Source organism: Diadema setosum, chromosome 13, assembly GCF_964275005.1.
Source record: "Diadema setosum chromosome 13, eeDiaSeto1, whole genome shotgun sequence".
NCBI lineage: Eukaryota > Metazoa > Echinodermata > Echinoidea > Diadematoida > Diadematidae > Diadema > Diadema setosum.
Window position 1 is genome coordinate 2,056,263 of NC_092697.1, and position 10,841 is coordinate 2,067,103.

General features: G+C 39.4%; 1 protein-coding gene across 1 annotated transcript; it reads right to left on the reverse strand.

The window, feature by feature from the left end:
- Window positions 1-685: 685 nt before the first annotated feature.
- On the reverse strand, window positions 686-8,491 carry LOC140237057 (uncharacterized). The gene is made up of 3 exons (XM_072316998.1): window positions 7,054-8,491; window positions 6,547-6,581; window positions 686-2,319 (listed from the first exon to the last, which is right to left on the reverse strand). The coding sequence occupies exons 1-3, from the start codon at window positions 8,482-8,484 to the stop codon at window positions 855-857; spliced, it is 2,931 nt and encodes a 976-aa protein (XP_072173099.1). The 5' UTR covers window positions 8,485-8,491; the 3' UTR covers window positions 686-854.
- Window positions 8,492-10,841: the final 2,350 nt, after the last annotated feature.

Sequence of the window (10,841 nt, forward strand, 5' to 3'; positions counted from 1 at the left end):
CTCAACCTTTGACCTTCTGGCTGGAAATTTCCAAGAGAATCTCCATTAAGTAATACATGTATGTACATATATTAAATTTTAAAACTAATAATGCAATCATTGCATATACTAGTATATGAGGGAAATAGTAACATTTTGAGTTGATCTTGACCTTTGACCCCTGAGAGAGAAGAAGAAGAAATGTGCAGGCAAATTGTAGTTTCATTCAACAGTTGTCTGTGGGGTCTTCCCTATACTACAGACGATGCTAAAAATCTTAGGATGGGTATCCATTCAGAAATTGAATTTTTTATTTACTTTTTTTTTTTTTTTAACATATATGCATGAATTATTGCTGCACCAGGCAACTGATCTAAGCACCAAAACACTGTTCACACTCAGTATTTTGAAATAATATGCAGTGACACTGGAGTATGTTATTTCAAGAAATATTTGCTTGGCAAGAGTTTGGCAATTGTTACATTGATTTACATACAATCAACGATCAACATTTCAGAAAAACTAAAATGTACTTTCATGCGAAGATTCTGTAGTTAGTGAATCTAATGTTCAATAAATGCATGTGTCCACATAATATTTGTCTAGATTCACAGCACAGCAATGCATTAGAGTGGGTAACAATAACCTGCTTCTTCTAAAACTCATTTGCATCGCAAGTTCCTCGGGATGGAGCTAAAGTACTGTACGAATGTTTGTTTGAATTACAAAGAGTAGGCCTACTGAGTACAGTGGTAGCATATCTTTCTGTTACATGAATCGTACAATAATATCTTTACATAACTAGTACGCAGAAGAATGCAGGAGGCAGAATTTCTTGTGCTAAGTAAACCTACTTTTCAAGAAATTCTCTGTAATTAGGGTGGAGGGATTCGGATGAAGTAAAGCGTCTGCCCACATGCAAGTGCCAGCCTTTCACAAGAAAGACATTTCAGGTAACAAAAGCTACTTTTAAGCGAAAGTCCTTCCCCAGCAAACTGTGCAGTTTCCGTCAGATCAAGTCCATCCAGTCGGTAACGAGAGAGTTTGTATCTGCATTCAGCTATTCGAGGAATCCAAATGATTGTGAGGATGTAAACTCTGTCTTCCTCATCCACAGCGATGAACAACTCTTCACCAAGACTCCCTGAAATGCTGTTCCCCCTCTGACCATCTCGGTCAAAGACGGTCACTATACTCGGCCAGTAGGAAGCTGTGACGATCACTCCGGACTTGGTTGGAAACGCCAGCTCTGGTCTCCTTTCTGCTGTCGCCACGGTTTGTGCCAATTTCCCAGATGTCGGTTCATAAATGTAAACTTGCTCCGTTCCATTTGCCACAAGTATTTCATCTGAAGAAGTTATGCCAAACTTCAGGCAATTATTCTTGGTGGGGCACATGATGGTGAACTCTTCAAATCCGTTAGGACTATAGGCACGAATGTCGGTGAGATTCGAGCACGACAACAGCACTGTTCCATTTGAAAGGAAAGCAACATCTGGGTAGCACTGTTGAGGAATATACTGCAAAGGCAGAATGCTACCAATGGAATCGATCAAATCTATTCCCTCGGTGTTCATGCTCATATATCCAAGCGCTACACTATCTTCTGACAATGCTGCCATCGCTGAAGAATCTCCTCTCAGTGAAACTTCCTTCACGACATGAAATGCTAAGATGGGTACGTCGACCAGCTCGAAGACATTTTGACCGATAGGAGCGACTTGCTTGCGACAAGCCCTCTCCTTAACTTCCGCTGCAGGACCATCATCAACTTCTTCCTCCAGAAGCTCGTCGAGCTCGGTGCACAGCGACTCGTGAGCAGTCAAGCTCTCTCTCTGTAAACTTTTTAACTCATCTGTATCCACGTCTTTCAGTAATCTGTTGATTTTCTTTATCTTTTGCTGATCTCGTTGCTTAAGTCTATCAAGCTCCCTATTGTATCCCGAATGTAAGGTCTCGATGTCATATAGCAATGCACATTCCAGATCTCGTAGCTGCCTAGGACCACAGGCTTGTCTAACATCCGCTTTCAGTTTCTCCATGGCTGTAGCAATTTCTTGCCGCTTCTCTTCCACAATTTGAATAATCCTATCAACACATAGCACCTTGTACTTACTTTCCTCAACCAGGGCGTACACCTTGCCCTCCAGCTCTTCTTCAAAGGCCATGCGATCGGTTGTCTTGTGCTCGGCATGACTCGTGGGAACGCAGTCATGACAGATGTATATGCTGCAGTCTTTGCAGAACAGGTTTTTCTTTTCCAACTTGTGAACAGAACAACACTGTTCTGTCTGCTCAGCACTGGTCTTAGAGCCCATTTTTCCTCTACAGCTGTTTTCTCTGTGGCAGAAATGTGTCAATTCTATAGATGCGATGCTTCAGTGGGCTAGAGGCAGAGCACACTCCAGCTTACAAGCACAAGTCAACACCAAAGCCATTCATGACAAAGCATGCATATCATCTGCCCCTGTGCCTGCAAAATAAAAAGACAATGCCAAAGTCATTGCAAATACTTTTGAAAAAATAGCAAATTTGTTCCTCAAATTAATCCACTATCAAATCACAAGATCAATTTTGATACATGAATTCATAGCCATACAGGTGTTGAGGTATAGGTACGTGTTGCATGTGCATTATTTACAATACTTTCTTTCTGTGACAAGATACTTCAAGAACTTTAATTTAGCCAGGCATGGAAACTGTGGAAACACAAAATCTGACGTTGATACAATGAATTGCATGTAGCGACACGAGTACCGGTACATACCAAGGACGTGGGGTTATTCTGTGGCGGCGTTGCGCGGGCGTGGGCGGCGAGTGCCACTGTCTGCTCTGCAGCTAGCAGCTGCACTCAGCAGTGTGCAGTGTAGCTCTCTGCGTTTAGTGATGGTTACTTTGTCCTTTTTTTTTTTCGGCAGAAGTTACATTTCGAGTGTCCTGTACATAGTCGATAGGCGGGAAAGTGGAATTTGCTTTCAGATGATGTGAAAAACGCGGGTTGACATGAATGACCAGACAGCTCTAGATGACATGGGTTGGGTTGGTTGGGCTGCAAGCTGGGCTGTTGATGTTTACATTACAATCTCGGTCACGTAATGCATACGGTTCCGGGTTTCCCCCCTCACATGCTCACAAAGAGAGTAGTCTAGATTCTGGACTGTTTTCACTTTCCGTTGTAATAACATGACATGCACAATCTGACGGATATGCACATGAGCACATTTATACAAGTTTAAAAAGCTTGACCACTATTCTCTGCTATGTGCACGTTGCGTTTTGCTTGTTGCACCATACCGACAGAAAAATACAGAAAACAGTCAGGAATCTAGACTAACAGCTACGTGGTTGTGAGCAATCGAAGAGGGAGGCATACAGTTTTGTTTGGTTTTTGTTTTTAAAAAATGATAGGGACCTGCATTGTAGGCCCATGTAAATATCATTTAAAACTTGTCATGATTAATATGGAATGAACACAGTACAATACAGCAATATTGATGAGTAGGTGAAAAAATATGTTTTTATATATGTATATATGAAGAGTTTGTTCGCAAAAAACCGATAAGTCCATATTTGCCAAATGGAGATATTTGCGATGAAAGGTCAAGAAAAATAAAGAGAATAATAAGAAAATTTTTGCTTCTTTTGACCATAACTTCAAAAATATACCTTTATATGTAGTGGCCAATATATCATTTAAAAGGTATTATTTTGTACTTTATGACAGAGACCGTACTTAAAAATCTTCAAAAATGGACTTATCGGTTTTTGCAAACAAACTCTTCATATATATATGTGTATATATATATATATATATATATATATACACACATTATATATGTAATGTACAAAGAAACCACTTACAAAATATTATAAAGCATACCATTCTAAGAGGAATTCAAAGTTTATTTGATGAAAATTGGTTTGGGAATGGCTGAGACATTTAAAAAGAGTAAGACAATGTGATCCTAATAAAAGGCGAGTCCCACCTTTTATTAGGATTGCTCTGTTTTGGATATCTCGGACATTTCAAATTCAATTTTCATCAAATAAACATTGAATTCCTCTTGGATTTACATGCTCTTTCACATTTCATAAGAGGTTTCTCATTATCTCATTAAAAATGTTAGAAACCTGAAGTCAGTTCTCTATCCCCAGAGAAATCAAAGCATCAATATAGATAATTTCAAAATTAAGTACATGTATTACTTTTGGAAGATTACACACATAGCTAATCCAAGGCGTATTTTCTTGTTGCTGTTTTTTGTTGTTGTTGTTATCGTCCATACCTCCATAGATTTGTTTTGTAACGATTGCATTGTTTTGACTTTTTCTGTTTTGTCAACTTAACTGGCATTTTTTTTATAATCTGTCAAAGGTATATGTTACAGTACATGGGTCAGCTACTCACAAGGGCTTTTTCCTTTCTTGCTGCTTCCCCCACTAACGGCATTTTCTTTGTATGTAGTCATACTAGCACATTATTTCTAATTGTATGTTGTATGTCCTATGAGTTTTTCTCTATTTGTATCTCACCTTGTACCTTCATGTTTTATTGTATGCTCTGTATACTTTACTGCTTGGTGCAAAATAAACTAAATTGAAATTGAAAGGTCTCAACCAAAATGATAAGGTCCCTTTAACAAACAAGTACCAATTTCTCTTTCATGGATTAGGGTGTGTCTTTGTCAAAAGAACCAAAGATTAGCTTTTTTTCACATAAAAATATTAGAATACCACATTGAGAATGATACACCTTGAAAAGAAGTGTTATAAACTTTAACACTTTCACAGATCATCCACAATTATTGGGGGGAGGGGAGGATCACATATGCTGCACAGATACACTAAACACATACACCACATACAAACACACAAACATGCGACTGTATACATACACAAACACTCACACACTTACAAATGTAAATATGAACACTAATTCAACCACCTCCAAAACATAACAAAATGAATCCCATTTCATGCTTTCAAGGAATATAACTTAATTGCAAACACATACAAAATGTATCTCATCTACATATGAACATACACAGTGTGAAGGTATGTCTATTCAATGTACTATAGCACCAGTAAAAAAAAAAAAAGTACAGTAAGACAGTAATTAGCCGATGGGCTAAGTCCAAAGAAAGCTGAAGGGTTGTTCGAAAGGGGTACTCTAAGAAGTTATACATTACATTATTATATCCATGTACACGATAGGACATATGCAAACAGCTTCAAAATAGTTTGTATGACATAAAAAATGGCAATATCGCAAAGAAAAACAAAACAAAAACACTAACTTTATTAGTTAAGTTATATCAAACAGATAAAAAGGATATACAAGGAAGTGCTTATGCCTGTGCAGATTCAGCATTCATATAACTAAAGGCATGTCCAAAATGCTTCATGTTTCATGGCAGCCTTTAGAAGTACTCTATATCTCTTGTATTTCAGATAATTCACAAAGTGGCAAAGACAGGCAAAACAAAAATATTGACTGTACAACCCATTGAGGATGGGCTGATTTTGCCACAACACACATTTCCCATAGACACTTGCCCAAGTATACTCAGGACTCGTCCTCAACAGGTTAAACAGGTGAAATGAGAATTGCATAAGTACAGTTATATTAAGCAAGGCCTGTAAGTAGGCCTACCTATGTTGTGCACATTCATCCTTTGCAGAGTTGGCTTACCAACTAACCATTTACATTTTTGGCAGCCTCCAGCAAGTATTCTGTACATGTATCTTATTTTTCTTCTATCCTTATCCCCTCTCCCTTCCAACCCTACCAACAATTCATTACAGAACACAATGATACCAAAATATCCAAACAAAATCTTGAGGTACATCATTTGTACGCTACTCCTTTGAGGTAGATTTCATTTGCCCTTTCATTTCTTGTGGGCAATTTTTCCAGGAACATCTTGGGACTCTAGATAGACATTTGCAATCAGTGTTTTGTACTAAATGATTTATAACTGCTTGTATAATTATACTGAGCCATTCAGAATTTGTCAGTTTGAGACTACTCTTCTTCTTAGGGTTTGTAGAGATGCATTGCTACATTGGATATCAAGCTTTCTACTTTATAACAAATTTTGAATGGACAAAATATAAAAACATTGGATATTTAGGTCATAACTGGTCAATTTAAGGCTCTGGGGAAATATTACAGTCCCATTTCATTTCACATTCAAAATGACAGTACAACTGCACATAGCTAGTAAGGGGGAAATGTTTTCATTATACCTAAAGTTGCATGGCTATTCATTACATTTCGATGCCTGCAAGTACAATTGTATACAATCACAGATAATTCCTATAAACAGAGCAGAACTTATGAAGTTTAAACATGGATGCAAAAGAAATGCTTAGCATATTATAGGTTTTTGCATTCTGAAATATGAGGATAAAAAGACAGTCTATATCTATTTATTGAAAACCCCCATGGTTTGCCCATCTCATTGGTAAGGTATTATTGCTTTGTATTAATGGCCATAACTGTGTTCAGGCTCTTCAATGATGATAAATTAGTTAAGGTATGTAACCAGAAGAATTACTGTATACAATGTACTCTCAGGGACCACCTCCCTGATACTATCCTGCAATTAAGCATTATCAAATTGAAACAATCATAACAGGCATTACATCCTAGTAACTGAATAACAATGTTTCTACATTGTTTTTCCCCCATCAGCAGTGTACTTGCCTGCCTAAAGTAGGGCACGATTGTAGACTGCTGCCGAGTGACCATGCATTCATAGACAAGTACCCTGTTTCTTTGTTTCAAGATTGCAGTCAAACCAGTGAAGAAAAGAGTCTACAGTTAAACACTAAAAAGGTGACTCCCACCACAAGAAAGTCTTTAGGATTGACATTTTTTCTTTCACTGTATCAAAATGTCATTATAGCTGAATAAAAAGATAAATAATAAAGACAAGTTTGGGACCTGAATTTTTACTTCATTGTCACAAAATTTTGTCATAATCATGTGTTCAGTGCACCCTGTACATAATAAGCACACATTGCAATCCCCTAAATGGGTGTCTGTTCACTGTTGCTACACATTCAAACTGGTGGAACTTGGATGAAGTAGAGAGTGCTGGCACTCACAAGAGCTAACATATTGTCTTGGAGACAAACAAGATAACAGAAGCTGCTCTTTAAGGTCAGCTTTTCTCCTGCAAATTGTGCAGTTTCTTTCAGATCTAGCCCGTCAAGCCGGTAGCAAGAGAGCTTGTATCTGCACTCAGCTTTACGGGGAATCCACCTAACAGTGAGGATGTAAATCCTGTCCTCCTCATCCACATCAACAAAGAAGTGTTCCGCAAGGCTCCCCAGAACGCGGTTCCCTCTTTGACCATCTCTGTCAAAGGCCATTACGATGCCCGGGTACGAGGAAGTAGCCACAATTGGCCCAGTCCTTGTTGAGCGTGCCGCTTCAGCCCTGAAATCTCCCGTAGAGATCGATTGCTCCAGTGTTCCACTCGTAGATTCAAAGATGTAGATATGCTGGGTGGTATTGGCAACGAGAATTTCATCTGAAGAAGTAACGCTGACATTTGGGCAAGAATATTTGGTGGGGAGAGTGGTCTTGAATACCTCAAAACCATTGGGGCTGAAGGCACAGATGTCCGTAGCATTGAGGCTTGGCGCAACTAATGTCTCATTGGAGAGGAAGGCAACATCGGGGTAACACTTTGAAGGAATGTATTGGAGAGGTTGTGTGCAACCCGTAGAGTCTATCAAGTCGATTCCTTCTCTGCTGCGTCTTCTGTATCCCAGCGCCACACTGCCCCCCGGGAGACCAGCCATGCCACTAGATGTGGACCGCAATGAAACACTCTTGGTGATGTGGTACGGCAAGATGGGAACATCCACAACAGCAAAGACATCTTGACCTGCCGGAGCAATTTGCTTGCGGAAGGCTCTCTCTTTGACTGCCACCAGTGCTGTATCATCGACTTCTTCCTTCACAAGATTACCGAGTTCATTGCACAAAGACTCATGAGCTGCCAAGCTCTCTGTCTCTAAATACTTCAACTTGTCCGTAGCCACTTGTTTCATCAAGCTGTTCAGTTTGCTTATTTTTTGCTGGTCTTCACGTTTTAGTGTATCAAGCTCCTCATTGTAACGTCTGTGGAGACTCTCGATCTCATACATCAGGGAACATTCCAAGTCCTTTAGCTCTCGCACACTGCAGGCTTCTCTGACCTCTGTTTTTAGATGCTCCATGGCCGAGTTGATCTCTTGGCGCTTTTCTTCTGCGACTTCTACATTTCTGTTGAGATATGCTTTCATGTCCTTGCTTTGAAAATCAAGGACACGCACTTTCTGCTCCAGGTCTTTTTCAAAAAGGCTGCGTTGTATCTTGTCATGATCAGAATGAGTTGATGGAACACAGTCTGAACAGATATAGACTCTGCACTCTTCACAGAAGAGCTCCTTCTCCAAATGATGAACCCTGCATCGTGTACTTTGTTGAATGCTCTCCTTTGCTCCCATGTTTGTATTCCTCATTACCACCATGTCAATGTACCAGCATGTGTCTAAAAACGATAACTAGCAATAGATATCACACATATTTCTTCTACATAAGTTCACTGTCATTGGTGGTGAAGCACTGACTACAGACCAGGTGACAACACGTTCTCATCCCTGTCACTATACACAAGTGTGCGCTTCGCATGGCGTCTGGTCGGGCTAAATACGAGCTCAAACAACGTCATGTAATCCAGCTCCAGAGTCCCGACTCCAGGTCCAAAACAAGCTACTAGACACTTGCACTTCTACTAGTGCATGTACGTGCTATTGCTGAGCCGACCGTTGCATGCATCCGTGTTTAATACTGCAGAAAACAGCAAACTGAAACTGCAGAGCTGGCACACCAGCCCCATATTTATCTAAACACGAGTCTTTGAATCAATTCAATTTATGGCTAAGAGGAATATGTCGGCTTACATACACAACGTACATGTACGGTACAGTTCCTTTCTTGGACACGTTTTAACATGCTCTCCTCAGGCAGGCTAGGCAGGCGGGCGGATGTCATCATCGTGCATTTGCATAGCACAAGCAGCTCAGTCATGTCAGCACAGCAGGGTACTTCAGAGCGAATTGTGCGAATTTAGGCAAGTAAGATGAAAGCTTTCAAACAAAGTGTGCAATATGGCTGGAATACTCGTCGATTCTTGTGACCCTGAGCCGGTGTGACAATCCCTGCCTTGCCCTTGCTGGGGGTGTTTTGGACTCTCCCAGCTCGCAGACGGAGAAGGGTTTTCCCCCTTGTTAAACATGAACTATGATGGCGCAAGCACTTCAGTCTTACTGAGCCTCCGCCTCAGAGCGGGTTAGCCTAGAACCTAGTCTGATTTTCAGACGGGGTTAGAAATTCCTGGATGGGCATAGAGCATTTCCTGCCACGCTTAATACAAACAAACAAACAAAAAAAAACAAAAAGAAAAGAAAAAAAGAAGAAGGAAGCAACAGGTTAGGCTGCGTGTAGTCTCGAAACATCCATTATTCTTATTCTAGTAATTGAAAAAAGGACAGGTGTTGGGGCTTCTATAATTACATTCCCTCTTGTAGCTGTTGCGAACGTCGGACCTTTAAAAGATTCATTGAAGTCATAGTATATACTATGAGGCACTGGGAAATTACAATCGTTTCACCAAGAACATTTTTTTCGCATGTCATGTGGTCAAAAATGATAATCAAATCCCTATTCAAAATGATCCACATTCCCTGCCATGGCAATGAGTTCATGTTACATTTGGTATACAACTGTCACTGCATGAAATACAGTCTATTTGATGGGATCACAAATATTCTCTGTCTTTAATTTATTCTCGAGTTCTTTTTGTTTTTTCTTCTCATTTATGTTATTGATATCATTTTCATTATTCAATTATTGATGTCACAATTATTATCTTTATCATCATCGCATTAAGTTTTCATTTTCATCCATTTTCACTAGTTAACTTGATTCAGTGGCAGATCCAGAGGGTGCACCGATCGAGCGCGAGCTCCCTTTCTTCTTAAAACAAAATAAATAAAAGGAAAAGAAGCTGAAGCCCTTTTTTTCTTTTACTTTTCCAGCAGATAAAAGCCGAAAGTGGCACCAGAAATGCCCCCCCCCCCTTTATGGAATTTCTGGATCCGCCCTTGATTTTGTATTGCAGTCATTTTATATTATTTGGGGAGCAAGGTATAACATTACTGTATACTTCCTGACATGATTTTCCTCTTTTTGACCATGTCATCAGAAATGAAGTTTTCTTTCACACAGTGACGTCATCGTGCAATAACAAGTCACCTCCCAGTGGAGCCATGGAGTTATAGTCATCCACTATGATTCGTTGTTGTTGTTGTTGTTGTTTATCGCTCATATTTCTCACTTGCAGTGGTCAAAGAATTTAGCATTTACACCACGAAACAGTCGGCTAACTAATCCCGCTCATTATAAGCGAACTTTATACCAATGCTGTAAATAAGTCAACAGGATTACATAAACATAATTATAACACCCTATTCTCAATTACAGAAAAAAAAAAACCAAAATCAAAGTAATATTCGGATACTTCGCAAAAATAAATGCAGAGGAAGGAAATACATCGCAATGATGTAGTCAAAATCAAAGAAATTGAGCATTTGTTATTCACAATTACGAGTTAAGTCTGGAATGCAATTTCATGGAGTTCTGAACAATAAACACATTATTCCTACAAAAATATCAGAACACTGGACACTATGGATACAACATCCTTACTCATAAACACGGGATGAATGCATCATTGTCATGATTGTATGGTATGATGATGAGATCAACATGATTGCTTGCTCGAAGCTTTATAATTACCTGT